The sequence below is a fragment of the Poecilia latipinna genome, unplaced genomic scaffold (assembly GCF_001443285.1).
Source record: "Poecilia latipinna isolate Pla-1442-1.1 unplaced genomic scaffold, P_latipinna-1.0 Scaffold170, whole genome shotgun sequence".
Lineage (NCBI taxonomy): Eukaryota > Metazoa > Chordata > Actinopteri > Cyprinodontiformes > Poeciliidae > Poecilia > Poecilia latipinna.
The window spans coordinates 353,742-374,128 of record NW_015112786.1 but is presented as its reverse complement, the minus strand read 5'-3'; the positions used below and the strand labels follow the sequence as shown (position 1 = coordinate 374,128).

Below are 20,387 nucleotides of genomic sequence, written 5' to 3'. Positions count from 1 at the left end.
TGATGTTTAAAGCTTTGGATGTTGTTTTCTAAACTGTAGACGACTTCTGAAATGGCGCTGGATTTTATTTGGTGGTATCTGAGAAAAGGGGGATGAATATAAGTTCACTCCACACTTTTGGTTTTCTTTGGAACAAAATGAATAACTTTCCAATCACTATCACTATCATGTTACCGAGTTGTTATAAAAATCCTGTACATATCAAGTATAAGCAGTGGTGGGCTTAAGTACATTGTACTTGAGTACAATTTTTGTGTATCTGTACTTTACTTAAGTAGATTTAATAATGGATACTTTCTACTTTTACTCCACTACATTTTACAGTAAGTATCTGTACTTTCTACTTCACTACATTTCTACAGAACTGTCGCGTTACTCGTTACATCCAAGTCGCGTTGCGCTTTTTTTCCGTTAAAATGTGAAGTTCAGGGTCTTAAGGTGGCGCCGTAAAATCCAAGCAATAACGTGACTTACGTGTCTGTTGTCACCCACCGCCTCCCCCTTTACTCGCACGCGGAGCTCCAAGACATGTGCAGTGGTTTCCTCTGAGCAGGAGAAGATGTCTGTCTAATCGTCAGTAATATAATAGCGCTCCATAAATCATAAGATATGGCGACATGTAAAATCAGCAGCTTTCACAGACGGTGGGGACTTCGTCCAACTTTTAGCATCACTTGGAAGGAAAGCTTAAAAAAAGTTAAGCTCCGTGGACATGATGCTGGCAAAGCTATCCTCACAGAGACACGTTGCATCTGCAATGAAAAAAAGTTGTCACTCATGCACTGAATTATTGTGTGGAGGTGTTGACTGAGGTGTTGCATATATGGGACAACGCTGTGACCAAAGTGCAATATCGTAATAAGGACTGAAGCCTCACTAAGAGCCGTTTTTTGTTCTTGTAATGCTCTGCGCACACTGCAGTTGCTATTATTGTATTTCATTAAAAAAATATATATAAATAAATAAAATATATATACTTATTTAATTGCCGAATAAATAAAACAGGAATGTAAGAACGCAGAGCATGCTCATTGCTCTTTGTTTTCGTCTCCTGTCATGGTGACATACGTTGCAGCAGGAGGGAGGATGAGAACAGTCACCTCCTTCTGCTTGGTTACTTCTTGCTTATTGTTCCTTGGTCAGTGTTCATAGTTGAGTGTTTACCGTTTATGCATTGCTTTAATTACTATGTTTAATGGTGCAGACAGTTGTGGTTTCTGACATTGGCAATATGGGCCAAGTTTGTATATTTTATACAAACTTGGCCAGTTTATGATGGTCGGCTCGTTTAGGTTCTAACATTGCTTCGACTCCTCTCTGGTCTGTGTGGACTCTTTGTTGCTTTTTGTTTCCACTGACAACATAAGTTACCAGATGTAGTTTTAGTTCCTCTAGTCCATGAGAGGCAGTTCAATGTTGAACAACTTGTAAGTGTTACTGAAAGTACTGCAGCGCAGCAGCATAGCTCGACATTATGAGGTGTGTATGGACATTGCAGCGACTCAGGGTAAGGCTCATAGCTGCTTGTTGTATCAGGAACCCAGTCAGATTTACAGCACATTTCATTGGCTGTATTTCAGTTTACTTTAAAATTTAATTCCTTTTAAACAAAGCAGTACGAAGCTTGAATGAATGCACCCTACTAAAATGGTATTGTAGTGTCAGTGCTTCCACAACATTTAACTTTTTCTAAGAGGTTGAACATTCAACTCTATAATGCCAAGTTTAATAAGTTTTTTGAATAATTTGGGTTGGTTCTTTGACACAGGAACTGGTATGAATATGTTTCTTGTATACTTTGGTGCAGAAACCTCTGAGTTACTTGATATGCTCTGCACAGTAGAGCTCAGTCTGTCAGAGACTGAGCTCGACTTCATAAACATGACCCAGGTCTTAAAGATGCCAACTAATAGGTCCCCTCCAAATGTTCAGTCCTCTGCAGGGACACATTAAGTGACACACTAACACTTTGTCCTTAAATACCTTTATTGCTTTTAAATAAGAAGGGATTAAGGTAAAGTTCAAGCAAGGCCTGGTCCAATCAGGGGTGACGTTAGTCCCTTAAAGCTCTAGCTAGTCACAATTGATTTGTGAGAGTGTTTCCTCTCTGGTGCATAAATCTGACCATCAGTAAGGAAGTAAGTTGACACTCATTCATGCTGTAGATTAGGCTCTATCCTGAACCACTCGGTGAGTTTTATGAATGAGTTGTATCTGAAATACTGTGTGAAAATGAGCACTTTGGAATTCTGCTTGGCGTTGGATCAACAGCCACTCATGTGTGAGGGTTTGTGGACTGGGTCCAAATAAGTCCAAATAGTCTCTTCAGATCAAATAATATTTCATCATTTGAATCCTTTCTGTTCATTTTTTTAGGAGCTTGACATGTGTTCATTCATGTTGGCTGAAAAGTTAACTTCAGGTAAAAGACCCAATAATTACAAAAACTATCCACTGTCCAGCTAGTAAAATTAAACTTTATCTTATTATTTTTCACATATTCCTTCCTGTCACTTATCTGCATGTTCTTGATTTTATGGGCTGTCAGTTATATTAGCGATTTGAATTGAGGGGTGCTGTGAACAAGAATTGTGTGTGTATGTGCTTAAACTATGTCTAACTTGTTTTTCTCAAATTTATTTAATCCTCATAAACCAAGTCTGTCACATGACAAAAATATCTTCTTGCTATGCAAACAGGCGTACCACTGTTGCCTTATCGCCTCCAGCTCTGCCAATGTGTAGATTTGGGTTGAATCTGTAACAAATATGTGACATGCCAAATTTGTTCTAAAATTATACTCAAACAGCTGACAATGTGTAGCTAATTCAACATTTTCTCAATTGCTATTAGAGGTCCCCACATGACAGACTGCTCTCCATATTCAGATTAAAATAAAGTTTTACCTGGTCCCAGACCAGTGCTTAGATTTTAATTAAGAAATATGCTCTAATCCTTGACAGGCAGTACAACTTTTCAAGGCTTTAGGACAATTATAGGAATCAGAGTGATTTATTGAAGGATTTTCTTCCCATCTGGTTTATCAGCCGAGTTGTTCAGCAGTGAGCAGAGCAAACGCTCGGTGTGAACTCTGACCAGTTTGCACTACCATGAATATTTGCGTCACAGCTAAAACCTTGATTTTCAAGCACAAGAGCCTTTAAGCATTTATGTGTTGCATATCGTGAGCCAGCACATACATCATTTACTGTCCATCTTTCATGATCACAATGTTGGCCTTGAGACATACAACTGAAAATAAACTTTCAGTGTTCAAAACAGAAAGAAATATCAGTTTTATGCAAGTATTAAATGTTAGTTTAGTCTTTGAAAAGCGAGCCCTGTTCAGTAATACGATCCAGTCTAAACCTCAGTCTGATACCATAAAGGCAGCGTTTTATTGATTGTTCTGCCAGATCTTCCTTTAGATTTCCTGTGGGCAGTGAGAAGTGGGAGGAAAAGGACCTGAAGTGAGAACGGCCTGTTGAGGTCTGTAGCCTCAGTATGCATGGCACCAGCTCTAACCACGGCGCCACGCCACATCCTGGGTGGAGTTCTTCTATCTACGTTCCTATATTGGAGATTTAATCCGATACTCGTTTTTTGCCTGATATCGGCCAATTTCCGATATGAATATCGGATCGGGACACCCCTGCTGTTTGTGTTCAAGAGAGTACACAGGATTACTTGGGATGAAACTAAATTAACAGAAATAAAAGCAACGTTTTTCACAGTTGTCTCACGTTTTGCTGCTGGGACTCCACCAGGAGGGGTTCTACGTTCAGAAATGGACTGAGGTTCTCTGTGAACATGAAGTCCCTGTTTGTCCACACTGAAATATTGAAATGATTTCATTCCTGGTCATTGCATGGTATCCACATCCTTGTTCCCCCGAACATGAAAAAGAAGTGAAGAGTCTTTTTTTTCTGTCTTTCCTCACACAACACAGCAGTGATGCATAATTGATTCAAAGTATGATGGAGCTTGGGCTGAACTGAAAATAAATTCCTGATGGAAGCTTGAATTATTTCAGCTCGGGTGTGTATTTCAGAGCTTTTGTTGTTCCTTCTTACATTTATTTATTTTCATTTGTTGTTTTTCATTTCTTTTTTGATGGTTTCCTTGAAATAACAAAGTCAGTCCTGATCAATAACCCAACACAACAACATCTGGACAAAAAGCATCGTGTCAGATGATGCTTGTGTGGTTGTGCTGTCGGGTACAAAAATGCTCAGTGTCAAAAATGTTCATATTATACTATATGATAGTGTAACCTATCATATAGATTATCGATTCTAAAGTTGAATTGGTTTATTAATAAATATGACTTCATAATTAATAACAGCCTGGAACCAAAGTCAGTGTTCACAAGTGATGGTCGATTCTTTTTCTTGATCATTTTTACATACATCTACTGCACAATGAGAAACAAATAGAATCATTTAAGGCTTTTTTGAACAAATACATCAAATTTGTGTTTAGTATCTTGGATCTTAAATCCTATCTGATGACAGTCCATTTCTGTCCTGTTTGTCATGATTCTTGATTTTCTGGTCATAAATAGTATTTATTTCATATTTCATTATGTTTCCGTGTGTACAGTTCTTTAAGTGTGTTAAAATCCTGATTGGTTTTGTTTTTAGTAACTTTTTGTAAACCATTTCTCCTCCTTTATGCTGGTGTTCATCTTGCTTTCAGGTCTCTTTTCCATTGACTTCTTGGTTTTGTGTTATTCTTTTTTTCCCGATTTTATATGGATGTCATTGAAGACTTTGACTAGGCCAAACTCATTACTGTGGTGACACTGAAACCAGGTTGAAAGACTTCAAGGCGGTTGGTATAATGCTCAAGTATAAGTAGCATTATACTTGATTTGTATAATGCTACTTGATTGTACAAATCAAGTAGCACAGCTCAGTCGTTTTCTAAACCAATATTCATCTCAAAATATAACTTGATTGAAAGAAATAAACCTTCTGTGTTAAAGCGATTTCCATCTAAAAGTCCCATTTACATTATTGCGCACTGATGAGCATGCGTTAAGACGCCATTTAACTTTTTCAATCATCTTGCTGATGAAGGGGAGGTTGAAGATCGGCCTGTAATTCTGCAGCAGTGATTTGTCCAGATTGTTCTTTATCAGTGGTTTGATAAATGCTGTTTTTAAACACCTGATGAGAGCTACTATTTGAATCAGATCAGATCAGAAGTTTGTTAAAGGAAAGTTGTGTATGAGATATGGAGACAGCAGGAGGAGAAGCTGAATTGATCTACGATATGTTCTAAGATTTTTGTGATTCAGTTTGTATTAATTGTGTCATTTTCTCCAGATTGGTATCGATTGGGCTCAACATTGGTAATGAGTTTGATACTGATGTACAGATTGATAGTTTTCAGCATTTTCTCAGTAAAGCATTGTTTTGTTTCCTTCTTACTTTCTTTCTTTCTCTCTTCATTTCTTTCACACTGACATAATGAGGGATTTGTGTGCAGAATTTGGAGGAAACAGATTCATGTAATAAAATTTGGGATGAAGCTGTTACATAGAGAAGCACTGTGGATGCTTTCTGGGTGCTTTGTCGGGCAGCAGTTGCAAAAAGAAAAATGCTGATTACCACAACAAGTTTCCATTTTCTACTGGATTGTACGGAATCCTACAAGCCCATGTCCGACCAAACAGATGCATTTTTAACACTGTGCTGCTGAGGTTGTGCCCAGAACAAAGAGACGGATAGAGAAAGACTGACGGTTCTGATAAATAAGAACAAAAAACAAACTGCAGGCGGAAAGGAACTGGACAGATCGCTGCCTTTATTCGAGGAATTGATTTGATTTCACTGAAGGCTTTACTGCCCTTAGAACTAAATATATTTCTTTAAGAAGTAGTAATAAGAACTTCCAATTCAGTTACTTTTCTTTGGCAGTCCTTACAGAGTCTGAGGGATGATGTGAGCTCCCACAGAAATCCACTTCCTGCAGTTAATTATTTTTCTCTAAATCTAGATTTTAAAAGTGGGAGAAAGATATTTACTGGTGAATATAAACTGCATATTGGTGCTGGCCTTTAAACGTACATCAAACAGCGGCACATTAAGAGCAGTGAAGGTGAGCAGTGCTAGATCAAACACAGAGGGATGGATGCAGTAAACAGAATTATAGTTTCATGGGGTAAAATCTATGCCGTATTATTGACTTGTGTTGATGCACTCATAGACACTGATCTCATTGCAGGCCAGCTTGGATATTGATTTTTCTGACTGGAAATCTCATTACACTCACACACACACTCACACACACTCATTTAGCGCCAATTGAACCTCTCAAAGTACAATGGATCCCCCGTTGAAAGTGTTCACCTCTGACCTGTCCAAGTTCTCTCCAGGACCCTGAAAAAAAAAGCTAGTCAGTATTAGGATTTGAACAATGCTAAGTTGGTGCTAAGGGCCCAACATCTCCTAAGGGAATGTCACCCATGTCTTTCCACCACCTGACCTGGAATACAAGCTTAGCATACCAGCACTAGCATATAATTTACTACACATATATATATTTCTGTTGTATCTTATAGGAGTACCTGTAGCATCTAAGCTAGGCTTACACGTATGGCAACATAGTGGGCTAATGCATTGGTTATTGTGCAAAAAACAGGCAACGACTGGAAAACCATTTTAAAAGCAGGTTGGCTGCATGAGTTCAGGAAGTTGACATCTAAAAAAAGTCTGGCCAGAAAGTGGTGGACAGTGGAGTAGAGGAGAGAGTGAGAGAGTTAAACCAATAAAAAGATGGTCAAAGACGGCGCAGGACCTTGGAGGCTTTGTAAACAGATAAACACATAATCTTTCTTTTAAGCTCACAAACGCCCTGTCAGAAATACCGATCAACTTCTCCATTTCTCTGTTTGCCCTCCAGAGAGGGCTTTGAACAGCACAGATACATCTTGTACACCCTGACCCCCAGCTTCCCCACTCACCTCTCCGTGGAGCTCATTCCAGCCACTTCATGCTCACACACTCACACACAGCTCCGCCGAGGACAGCAGCAGGAAGCGGAGACGCGTGAAAACACAGTCTCTGCTGCCATAAACCAAAGAGGAACACAGTTCATATTCGCTGTTGTTTATTTGCTTCGTGAGTTATTGTAGTGTGTGTTTTTCCCCTTCATGTGGGCCTGAGCTCTAATGCAGAGGGTATTGATTCCAGCAGAGCAGAGCAGTCATCTTCACAGCGGCTCTAGATCAGATTTCTTTCTGTTCTTCCTGCGTTCCCCTTCACATGTCATGTTGACTTTTTGTGCTGCGCCAAACGGGAGTATTTAACAGAGTCAATCTACCATCCCATGCTTGTTTGTTTCAAAGACGAAGAAGAAGCAAAAACCAATATTTGTTTATTAAAAAAAAAAAAAAAAAAAAAAAGCTAAGTTTTGAAGTTGGGCATATTATCAGAATCAAAATAATTCATATAAATAAATATAAATAAAACGATAAAAAACAGTAGAAATGTTGCACTGATGGAAATGGCAGGTTGTGATATCAATAACAGATCATCATGTAGGGATTTTTAGCTGCAAGTTTTGCCAAAGGGAGCGTCACTGCATGTAAACAGATCCTGTTCCTGAGGGAAGCAGTGCTGCTATAAGCTGCATCAGCTGCATTACATTTGTCTTAAAAGTCTCCAAATTTGTAGAAGGCATTTATTCCACTGGAGTCTAACATACAACCTTGTTAAATTCCAAGCTCATTCTGTCACATTAGTTCTGATTTGTTTGTGTTTTGTAGACTTCTGTTCATCATTGTTTTGGTTGAGGGATTGCTTTTTTTTTTTTTTTTTTTTTCTAAATTCTTTGGACAGCCATGATACTATGACAACAACGTCATTTTACAACCGGGGACAGATGATTTGCATCCCCAAAAGCTTAAATAAAACCTGAACTAACTAACTCCAAACCCCAGAGGAGTTGAACAGGAAGTTCAAACCGTCTCTTCCCTCTGTCATAACGTTGGTGAGGATCAGATCCTCATCTCCAACGTCTCCAAATGACCAGATACAGATTTAAAGAGGAGTGGCAAAAGCAAAGGAGGTGGATTAGCAGTGCTTCCTGTCAACTGATGATGTCATGCAGTGGAATATCGTCTCTGCTGGCCGGATACGTAGGCGTCACGTTTTTATGACAACCATGACACACCAGCCACAATGACTGATTGAAGATACTTTTTTTCTTCCATTGGAATAAATAAAGTATTTTTTAATTTTTGAGAACTGAAGCTCACAGAAACTTAAAGTCTACTCACTAACATTTATTAGTGTTAATGACCCGTGTCAAATTTTTTGTACAACTTCTGGACAAGCATTCTAACATGTCAGTTAGCATGTGAATATTAGCGGACAGAAAAGAAGGAAGATGACCTAAAGTAAATAATCAATACTTGATAGTTTTCAGGCGTTGCTATGGCAACTCAAACAAGACAAATCCTGTGCCGTTCTGGATTGTGTTCGAAAGCGACTGCAGAGTTTTTCCAGCCCATGCCCGCCCTCATTAATAATTGATATTACTCATGTCTGAGGCAAGTTGCCGCTTTAGACTGGATTCATTAATGAGTTTAATTAGCGCATAAACTTCAATTAATTATGTGACATGAATCCCTTGTAGCTTCTTGTTGTAGACTCAGTTTGTTCAGTAGAATACAGATGTAGCTGCATCGCTCACTGCTTGTCTCCTTCATCTCTGTCATCAACGGACGATTTTATTTCTTCTCAAATGTGAATTATGAACACAAATCCACCCTCATCATGTTCACAAAGGAAATCTGGAACTTGTTCATAGAACACAGGCCTACAGCAGAGCCCATGTCAGAGATTAAGGGAATAACCTCTGTGTGGAAAGTTGCTGTTTAGATTTAGATCTAATAAAAAAATATTGATCCTCATGCTTTGTTAAGAGAGTCTTTTATAAGTTTATGTTAGGCTCCTTTTACCTGAACTAAGTATAAGCACATTTTACATGTTTGGAGTAGGAATGCAACTAATGATTATTTGAGTCATTATTTTGATGATTAATCAATAAATCGGATAAAAACATTGGTACATTCTGCAGATTTTTCATTTAAACTTTATTTATGCAATGTTAAAAACACATTAAAAGATGCAAATAAACAAATAATTCAGTTCATTTTTAAAATAAGAAAATAAGCATGCTTGGATTTTTATGTGAACGTGAATAAAAATTATTCATGGAAATTTGTTTTGTTTGTTTTTTTTCCCTTTGAGTGTATGTAGAATATTATAACAGAGGTTCAGCTTGGGAAGCTGAAATACCAGGACATAAAGCTACTTAGTAATTCTGTTGGTTAGAGTTTCCAAAGCAGCCAATCCATAAACACTATTCATTTTCCTTATTGCTCATTGGCTCAAGAAAGGAAATAAGGAAGACTGTAGGAGTTAGCTTCTGTGGTAGAGCTAAGACGGTTCCCAACTTGTTTTGTATATTAGAGAATATTTGGTATGTGAGCTAATAAAATAGGCAGTTATAAATGTTATGAGAGGGGGTTGTAGGTATATTCATTTTAAGTGGGCGGCTGTGGTTTTGTACCCATGGCTGTTTTACATCAAACTGGTTTAGGTAAAGAAAACAACAATGTTAGCGGTGCCACTAGTCACACAGGATTTCATAAGTAAAACATATTTCCACAATAGTTTTTTTGCTGACTAGGAAGAGAAGTAGTTATAGGTCAGAATTGATGATGTGGAGTCAAAGTAAACATTTGTATTCACTGAGTCTCATTCTGTCTCAGAAGGTTCATGCTAGCTCTTTTCCAGCTCAGTTTCAGTTCATGTCTGTGTGTTAAGGAAACTCTGTGAACCTGTGCAGTTGTTGTTGCACTTTCACTGCCTCTTTGGCGTCATGGCGACCCAAAAGCATACCACTGAAAACAGCAGTCTGTCTTCCTGTCTTTATCCCGTCTCCCTCCCTTGGTTCGCTGGCCATTAAAAGTCACATAGGCTCTAAAAATGAACAGCGAACTTCATGAAACAATTTGCTCTTATAAATCTGCCAGACGCTGAAGTTGTGGTGCAGGCGACAAGCTGACAGTAAATGAGTATTGATCTCTGCTCCCATGCAGTGCAGCTGGTTTCTGGCTGAGCGAATTCTCTCTTACACAGTTGTCAGGGGGAAGGCCTGTTTAATGGGATGTTATCAATCCGCCGGTGAGTCTGAGTACCTTCGCCTTGGTGCTGCTGGGCTTCAGGTGTGACGTGGGAGGCACAGAGGAAAAACAGTTGAAAGAGAGGGGGAAAGCGGATGAGAGCGTGTTTAAAATCTGTGTTGGAGTTGTTTAAGATCACAGATTTCCATGGTGATATCTGAGATTAATGGGATTTGAGCAGCCGGGATGTTTATAATGCTGCCAGTTGAAATCAGTTGCGGTCTGGGATTGGTGCTTCTCTCTAATGTGATTAATTGCTTCTCTCCTATGGAGAGTTTTTTTTGTTTGTCGCAAAAGCAGATTTGAAGATACAGTGGAGCATGACTCAGTTACTTGATGACATTCCAGGGTAAATTATTAAATATTAACTCAACGTTGCATACAAAACTCTGCTGCGGTATAGTGAGGAAAACACCTGAATTAAGAAGAACTGGTTATGTGTGTGTGTGCGTGTGTGTGTGGTGTGTATAGAGGAGGTTAATAATACAGAAAGGCTGGTGAGTTTTGAGGTAAATAGGAAGACAAGAGGTGAGAGGTTTGAAGCTAAACAAGATTTGTTGGACATTTTAAAAGGTCATTGTGAGAAAAACATGCAGATTGGTTGAACTGTGGATTTGTGTGGAGGCCGTACGATATTTATGTCAGGAAATGAAAAAAAAATTCCAATGTCACTGATCTACTTTTACAATTTTTTTTTTTTTTTTTTTTTTCTGACCAGTCCTGTCAGAACACCAGTGACCTGCTCTTCCCATTGTCAGGCCGGTTCTAATCCCACACACAGATTAGGATTGTCTCTGTCTTCTGCTGTTCCTCTAATCTGGAACTTTTTCTACAGCTGCAAAAACCGTCAGTCACATACTTTAGTAATCTACAGAAAATTAGAATATTGGGAACAAGTGCAACATTTCTTTGGCCAGTCATCTGAGAAAGTGAAACTCATACATCATTTATGATCATCATTCACAGAGTGATATATTCCAAACCTTTGTTTATTGTTATTTTTGATGATTATGACCCAGATAGGTCAGGCTGTCCAGCTGGTTGGAGATGTTGGTTTTATATTCCAGCAGGATTTGGTTCAGTAGCCATGGTGCTCCTGTCTCTGACTGGCCAGTAAACTCCCCTGACCTTTAACCTTGTGGAAAATCTATGGCATATTATCATGTAAGACATGTCATTACAGTAGCAAAATCTCTAAGCTGCAGATGAATTAAATAAAGTTTTGCCATCTCTTTCTGTGAGAGCAGTTCAGAATCCTAAAGACATTGATTGTGTTTATGTGTTGCTTTTATGACCTTTGGGCCATGCGGCTTATTCTGATTTCCATCCCTCACCTCTGTCCAGCCTGGAGCGTAAAAAAGGATTTGATAATTAAAAAGCAAAGATTGTTGAACACTGAGAAGTCTCTAGCTCCTAGAAGATGGTGTTTCCCTCCTGAGGAGGTGAAGATACACGTAAAACTGAAGAACAACAAAAGTAGCTGCAAATGTTCCTCCAAACGAGAGCTCCTCATGCCAAACTCACCACCGCTAGTTGTGTTTTTACATCTCTCCTGTGGAAAGTGTGAACAACTGTTTGTAATGAACAGAAAAATTTCCACTGCCTGACAGCCTGGAAATACTTTATAAAATATGAGCAACAAAATAAATTCCTGGTGTTGATTTCTAAAACATCTTCAGCTAAATCCCCAAACCTGCAAAGTTTTAGGTCTCATTATCACCAAATGATGCTCAAGGTCAGTTCCATCAAAGTGCCGCTCTCTTTTGGGGGTACACCCTTAATGGACAGAAGAATTTTTTTTTAATTGTTTAATTTGAATTTGCAGTGCTGAGCTGTCGCTGCTGTCTTGTCTCAACTGCAGTGCTGCTGCTGGGCATTTTCCTCTACACCCGCTGGCGGAGCTACAAAGGTCTGAAGGAGGGCGTGTACCATGTGTCGGCGCACCACGACGGCTGGGAGGACATCCGGGAAAACGTGCTCAACTACGACGAGGAGGGAGGCGGCGAGGAGGACCAGGTACAGAAACCGGCGGAACGCTGAACAGCCGACACTCACAAACACATTCCCAACAGGAACTCCTGCTTGTGTGAAGAGGAAATGCTTTTAGCAGCAGAACTCTAATTTTAAAGGCTGTAGTTGTGTGTATTTTTACATCCCTGGCAGTGTTTGCAAGCTACCAGCCTTGCAGTGGATTAAGTCAGTTCAATTTGGACAGAAATTGTGCGGCGTGTTTTAATTAGGCCCACGCGAAATCCTTATCTCTGCTCTCCACCACCAGTGGAACCCACATGCACTCAGCTGTACTTAGAGCCGGCGTAATATCCATCACAGCTTTAATGGGAGAAAAATATGTGATCACCACATCGCCATACAGTACACACACACACACACACACACACACACGTATTTGTCAGTCATTCCAGTATGACCACTTGTCTAATACTGTGCTGGTTCTCCTTTTACTTTACCTTTGAGTTGCCAAGACTCCATGTGTCCAACGTTTTTGTCCAGCACAGATACTTTCCTGGACTGAGGTCTGGGTCAACTGGAGGTCAAGGCAAATTAATCAACAATAAATATAGTTGATAATTAAGTATGTGACGTTCAGTTTTTAAGGGTTGTTTTGGATCATAATCGTAACTGGAAATCCCATATAAAACACACCAAACAAAACTATGGAAAAGTATTGGACCTCTAACTAAGGACATGCGACTAACGTGAAAATATTATCATGTTAATGTTACATAATGCACACAATAGGCCCGACACACAGGGAGTGACAAAAAGACCTAAAAGTGAAAGTTTTCAGTGACAGCAGACAGCAACAAAAGTTTTAATTTTTTAAATTTCATGTTGCGTCAGTGTCCCACATCTACCTGTACACGCTCCAGATCACTTGAAATGTAGTAAAAGGAGAGATGATATAGTCAGAATTTACAGTAACTTTGTTTCTTTTCTTTCATAGAAATGTGATTATAACCAATGAATCAACTCTTTGGAAAACAAGTCCGCTTGCTCTCTACTTAAAGGGGCAGTAGTATGCTAAATTGACTTTTTTGAGCTTTACATGATGTAACATCATGTTATTATGTTTTTCCCTCATCAGAAATGATTCTCAAACATTTTTCATATATGTTTGAGAAATCCTTTAAACTCCATGACAACCACTCAGCTGTGTAAAACGCCTGATTGGACCTAGCCCCAGTCAGGCTAGGTCCAATCAGCCACTCAGCTCCTTCAGACTAGCCAGCAGCAATTGGTGGAATTGCTCATCTGCTGACCTCATTATACAACCTGGAAATGCTGGTAAAAACATTGTTAAAGGGTTAATAGAGGAGCCATGTTGTGGTGACTTCCTGAAGGCGGAGTTTAAGAAAGAGTTAAGTCTTGATATACACAGCACTTTTCTAACAGCTGAAGGTAACATAGTTACTTGATTGTGCTATAAAACAGCACTATGTGCCTAGAAAACACATAACACTGGCCCTTTAAGACTTACAGTGTGTTGCCTGGTGACCAATCGGGTGGAATTAAATGTCATAAAAGGAAAACTCACCATCTGGTAATTAATTTCCAACATTCCATACATTTAAACTCTAATTAGCCATTTGATCAGAAAGCTAGCTGCTGTTTCATTATCGGTTTCAACCATCGAACATCTACGGTGAGAAAAGCATCTCTGTAATGGAATTCAATTCAGTTCATTTATATAGCGTCAGTTCAGCATATGTCATCTCATAGCAATTTACAGGAAGAGAAAAAAAAACTAAATTAGTTATGTGTGAAGTTAAGTGAAATGTGTCATGTAGACTCCTGCCAAACATGAGTTTAAATGTGTTGATTGCCTAGTGCTGGTCCATATGAGAGGTTCAGAGGGTGTGTGAGAGCTGTGGGAGAGTTTTTAGATATTTAAAATAAAAAAAAATAAAAAATCAGTGTCAGGCTGGTGGTCAAAGTGTGTGTGTTTCAATGTTAAATGTGAAGGAAGACAATTTGACTGAATAATTTTTCTGTGCATAACACATTTCCTATGTGTTATCCTACGCTGTTAATGTCACAAGTCTTTTATTATCCATATAAATGTATCACAATTAACAACAAAAAGGTACAATGAAGTATATATTATGTGTTCACACATAAAGTTTTAAAAAAATTTGAAAAAGAGGAAAAGATTCTTAAAATTATTGGGGGATGTTGGAAAATATAGTTGAGCTAAAATACAAATGTTGTCAAAAAGATTTTTTAATTCACAGAAAATAAGGACTTACAAAGTGAGTTGAACTCATTCTTTCATTAAATGTAAATATAACGTGTGACAAGTGTATTTGTCAAACTTGCTGGAAAACATTAAGCTTTGCATAAAATACAGACCTATTGACTGCTAATAACTTCCTAACAGAACCCCAGAGAAAGGAAACTGAACTATCCCTTTAATTGTAATTTAGAACATTTTGGAGTAAAATCACAATGATTAATGCTGCGGATTTAATATAATTTTGCGTTAAGGCAGGCACTTTTCTTTATTTTTATATTCACTGATGCAGAATGGTGGGTGGTGCTTATTTTTTTCAAATAATTTTAGACTCATTTATGTTTAATGCAATTTTTATTTACAATCTCTGCAAAAATGTTCACAAGCCTTTGTCCAGATGTGAGGTCCACTTTCTGTTCACGTCTCTCTGGTCTCTGTTTTTAATCTCAGGAGAGAAAAAAACCTAAATAAAAAAAGGCCACTTGCCACTTTTCACATAATCAGCTTTACAAAGCCTCCCACTCCTCCTCCATGCATGAGCATCTTTTCATCCTCCTCCTCCCACAGGTTTTTTTTTTCCATCTCTGCCTTTTTTTTCTTTCTTTTTCTTGTTTTTTTTTTTTTTTTACACTTCTCATGGACTCATATTATTTGTGAAGTGACTTGCAGGTTACTGGATGTCATAGTAGCAGCAGCTCAGTCTCAGTCCCATCTCCTCTCTGAATCGCCTCGGCTCATATTTTTATCCTCAGGGTCAGAGCGCTCGTAGGAAATCTTAAACCTTTCACAGAGAATAAATGGAGACGGAAACTTAACCGGCGGAACGTTCTCAGTAAACATAATGAGCCCAGCTCTCCTTTCATTTCTCTGTCACATTTGATTTTTTCCTGCCTCCTCTCCCCTGCAAGTGATGGATTTAAATGTGTTCATTATAAGTCAGAGGCACATTTAATCTTTTGTGGCCTCATCTGCATGTTATATGCATTACAGACTTGGATGTTATTGTTTCCATTTATAATGTGGTTGCCAGTAGATTGAGTTAAATACATGTTAATATGTAATTTGATTTAGTAGGTGTAGTAACCCAATGTAACCAGCGGGGAGTCTAGCGCTAGTGAGCTACAGTAAAGAAAGATAGAACTTCTTCCTGAGTAACTGGAGCAGAGGAAGAAACATGTCTGCTGCTCATTTATTCAATTATTCCCCTTTACAGGTATGAGTTTGCACTATGGCTGAAATTATTAATCAGATTAATTGATGATTGAAGTAATAATCAACTAATTTAGTAACCAATTAATTATTAACTGGAGTACACAGGCTCTAAAACATGCCATTTCATGATAGAACGTCACCCTTAAATGCTACACACACACACACACACACACACACACACACACACACACACAGAAACTTTGTCAATGTTTTGGAAACGTCAAAAACACATTTAATCAGAAAAAACAAAAACAAGAAAAAACAGCTCACCACACTGTCAAACCCTTTTGTATATTTTTTCTGTTAAGCAAATTTATTTTCAAAATGTCATTTATTCAATTATTCTTTTCTTGCTGCGTTCTCCCGCTCCATGCTGCGCTAACGGCGTCTCGTCACATTGTGTGTCTCCAGAACGCCTACGACATGGCGGAGCTGCAGAAGTCCCTTCAGCCAAGCCCCGCCCAGTCGGTCCAGTACTGCCGCTCCAGAGCGCTGCACCACCCGCCGCCTGCCCACCACCTGCACCACCTGCTCCACCAGGCTCCGCCCGTCCCGGCCTCCGCCCCTCCGCTGGACCCCCTCAGCCGGACGTCCAGCTCCACCACCCTGCCTCCCTCGGCCGCCTCCACGTCCTCCACGGCCACCACCACCGCCAGCCTCCGCAGGGACGTGCCCCCTGCGCGGCCCCCCGCCCAGGGCCAGGCACGCCCCTCCCAGCTGGCACGGCGCTCCCTCTCCTTCTCCAGCCAGGACCTGGCCCGCTACCTGTGTGAGATCATCCGTGACGCCGACCAGCACCCGGACACGGGGCCCTTCGACTCCCTGCAGGTGTTCTCCACCGAGGGCGGGGGGTCGCCCGCCGGCTCCCTCAGCTCCTTCAGTTCGGCGGGGCTGGATGGGGGGAGCACAGGGGAGGGTGCTGGGGAGGCGCGGCGGGAGGAGACGCTGGGGGAGTGGGGCCCTCGCTTTGAGAAACTGAGAGCTCTGTACGAGCGAGCCGAGGCCAGCGACCTCTGAGCGACGGGACGCTAATAACAGAACGCCTTATAAACCTTTCAAACGGTTAGCGGTGAGGGAGCGGAGTGTGAGTGACTGACACTCTCACTCCGGTCTGTCTCAGTCCGGGTTGTTGTGGCCCTGCTGCGGGACGACTGCTTTCTGAGAACAGACATCATCTCCAGGTGAGATTAAGGCTTCAGAGCCTCCTGAACACACCGACGTCTCTCTGCAGAGTCGAGTTCTTCTGAGGCCGTTTTTATTTCAAATCAGCACCAGTGAAAATGTATTTTGTATCTTGTTGCTGCTGAATGAGAGCCGTGTAAATAAGGGACATGCGTTGCACACTGCACTATAACATCATCCGTTTCTCATACAGGGATAGGGCCTTTTTTTTTTTTTTTTTTTTTTTAGTTGTTTTTTAATATATACTGTATTATGTTCTGCCACTTGGCTCCGTACAGTTTCTGAAGTTTCGTTTCAAGTTTTTATGAGGGGAAAAAGTGAAGATGTGTTTCGACGATGAGACCAGGGCAGATTTTCCTCTGGAAATACTTTTCCTGGAACCTTCCAGCCTTTACTGGCCTGTTTGCTCATGGCAGCTGAAACTCAACCTGAGTGTTGACCTCAGTCACAGAGAGCAAGAGAGAGTTTCTAAAGCCACAGTCAGACTTTCTGTTTTCAATCTTTATAACTTACATATCTACAGAGGAGAGAGTTGCCCAGAATTAAAATAACTTCAAAGTCACATAAGTGACGGTAGTTGGATTTTTAATAAATAAATCATAAAAGATGTTTCTTAAAGTAGCATTCACCAACACCAACAGCATCTCCTCTCTTAAATTTAATGACAAATTTTGAATTTGAATTGATTTATTAAGAGATGGCATGTATTAATTATCATGAGTGTAGTAAAACACACTAATTTTCACACACAAACACACACACACACGGGTAAACACATACACCTCTTCCTGAGTAACTGGAGCAGAGGAAGAAACATGTAGAATTCCTGTAAAAAATTACAGGAATTGTTTAATATATTGAAATATGCAGCTCAGGATGACAGAAAATTGAAGCTGTTGATGAATTTACACTGAAAAAACTGTCGGCTTGATAAAACCAACTCTCTCCAATAGAGAGACAGATAAAAGTACTCGGTTCCTACCAGAACCTTCTGGGTGAACTTCCTGCCTATCAGGTTGGACCTGCTGGTCGCCATGGAGTGGCCCCTAAGAAAAGGTTCCTGGAAATGGTTCCTGGAAAAGGTTCCTGGAAAAGGTTCCTGCAGGTAATATGCCCCCGGGTGCCAAAGGTTGGACTTTTTTTTTTTTTTGCTCTTTTAGCTCAGTTGAGTACTTGAGTATTGGTGAAGTGTTTCGAGCTCCAGCACTCTGCAGGTTGTAAGACATCAAGCCGTCTCTACTTAGCACCGCGCCCGCGTCTTCATTTCATTTCCTATTCTCATCCGCTCCGCCACCGCCGCCGCTCACTGTAGCTCACCCAAGGGGGGCCGGCGGGGGCCGCACGAAAATTCAAACAGATCTCTAACAAAGAGGCGCGAGTGGACGAGTGGCCCACGGGCCGGCGGGGGGAGTGAGGGGGGGCGGACGCTCGGCCCGCGCGCCTCCACAGGCATACCAAATGTGGCAGCTGCTACAGACTGTTTAAACAGGCGGTCGCTCAGCGGAATACAAACTACGCAGAGCAGCTTCCCAAGGTGACAGCTCAAGAAATTCAAATAAATGAAGGAGCGGGTCGGAGGAGATTTAAACGGATTATTCATACAGACGCCATAGCAGGAGCACCTGTGCATTGAAATCATACAGAAATATCTGCACCGTCTTTCCCACGTCACCAGGGGATGACGGATTTGAGTTTCCCATCCCCCCTCCCCCCACCCCTTTTCTTAAACTACACAATCCTCCTCGTGATGCTTTTGACCCAGTGAGAAGCATTTATCTGGAAAAGAACAAAGAGGAGAAATAAACGTCAGAAAGGAAGCAGCGTGCAGGGAGTGGGAAGGCCCAGCTCCTCTCACCTTTGATAAGAGAGATGATTACATGGTGGAGGGCTGGATCAGAGAGGCTGAGAGCGCTCGGCTCTGTGATGACAGGAAGGAGGTGTGGATGGAAATGTAGGCAGGAAGCAACAGTCAGTGACACTTCAAACAGCCTGACCTCTGCTGTGGCCAGCAGGTGGCAGGCCTACTGGGTCGGCTGGTCACTCTGGTTGGCTTGAAGAGACATTGTTCATCCTTGCAGTAATTGTAGCAAAAAGTCATCAACTTTATATCGCAATTATAAAGAAATGCACAATAAAGCAAATTCATATCAATGCATCCAAACCGTGCACACAATAAATTTGGAAATGTTATGTAAGTTTTATAAAACATGTTTTATACATATTTGTTGAAACTGTCACCAAGTGGTGATAGTTTAGTATGAGACAGACAAGCTGTGAAAAGGTCCATGTCCTCCACCTCCTCCCTGAGCTGCTACAGCCGTCTGCTGCACTACCAGTCAGAGCCAGGAGGAGGGGCTTACGGCTGTCAATCAGTTTCTGTGAGCGCGTTAATATGCTAATGGCAGATACACAACTTATCACAGGAAAACTGTCATCAGTGGCTAACTAGCATTAGCATTCACATCAGGCTCTGTTGACTGAGAGAAGCAGTAGTGAAGCAAAGAGGGGTGAGAGGGGTGAGTGGATGGGCATGATTGACGGCGTTAAGTCCCTCCTCCAGGCTCTGATTGGTTGTTTCTAGATAGCACTGGGAAAAGACAGAGTATCTCATACCATACCATCACAGTTTCAACAAATATTTAATAAAATATTTGAATAAAAGTTACATACTGCAGCTTTAATCAAATCCTAAAGAGTCAAACTGCACTGATCCACTCCAAATGGAGTTAAAATAACTTTTTAAAAGAGTTACACGCCATGATGGAGTTGAAACAACACTACCAATAGTTTAAGTGTAACACACATCACCTCAGTGTTGAATTTACCTAACACTAGTGTCTCACATGTTGACAGTATCAATGTGTTAATTTAACACTGAATAAAATACATTAACTCTATGGAAAGTTTTAAATGTAGCTCAAAATAAAAATCAGAATTTTTTAAAATAGTAAATTCAGAATCACTTACCAGATCAATAGATGGCACTTAAACTGAAAGTGAAAGTTTGAATCCAGCAGAATTTCAAAACAAACATTATATAAAGCAGCACCAGGCCTCTTCAACCTTTATAACCCAAAGAGCCGTAAATGTCACATGATTTACAAAATATATTTATATATATATTGGAATTTTTGTTAAATAGCTAATATAAGATTGTTGTTGACATGTTAAAAGAATATATAATTTATTTCTGTTTTTAGGTGTTAAAAACAAAACATTTTCATGGAGCGGATCTATAGAGCATTGATATTTCAGGAAAATTAGGTTAAAAAAATCAGCCTAGTTTTGACAAGAAAAAAAAATACTCCTTTTCATTCTGTTGTGAAAATACAGTGCAAATATTCCATTAAAATGTGTAAAACTAATACAATCTTCAGTTGTTTTTATATCTATATTTGAAAACAGTTTGTTCTTTACAGGTTTTAGCCAAAGTTATTAGAGACCATTGAAGGTTCAAAATGACGACTTGCTGATATAGAAAGGGTAAATTTAATGACACAGTTCAATCTCATGCTAAGTGTAAAACAAAATAAGCTTGTG

The 20,387-nt window shown here is 40.1% G+C and overlaps 1 protein-coding gene across 2 annotated transcripts in view; it reads left to right on the top strand.

Moving 5' to 3' along the window:
- Positions 1-20,056, top strand: part of LOC106946002 (neural-cadherin-like) — a 123,548-nt gene extending 103,492 nt beyond the window's left edge. Inside the window, exons 12-14 of one of the 2 annotated variants that reach the window (XR_001424668.1) lie at positions 12,063-12,217; positions 16,077-17,903; positions 17,943-20,056. Coding sequence is in view for 1 of the 2 variants with exons in the window: in XM_015030045.1 (XP_014885531.1) it covers positions 12,063-12,217; positions 16,077-16,682 (761 nt within the window). In the remaining variant the exon portion in view is untranslated. Of the gene's footprint in view, positions 1-12,062; positions 12,218-16,076 lie in introns of both variants that reach the window. The other variant, XM_015030045.1, reaches the window with a different exon arrangement.
- Positions 20,057-20,387: the final 331 nt, after the last annotated feature.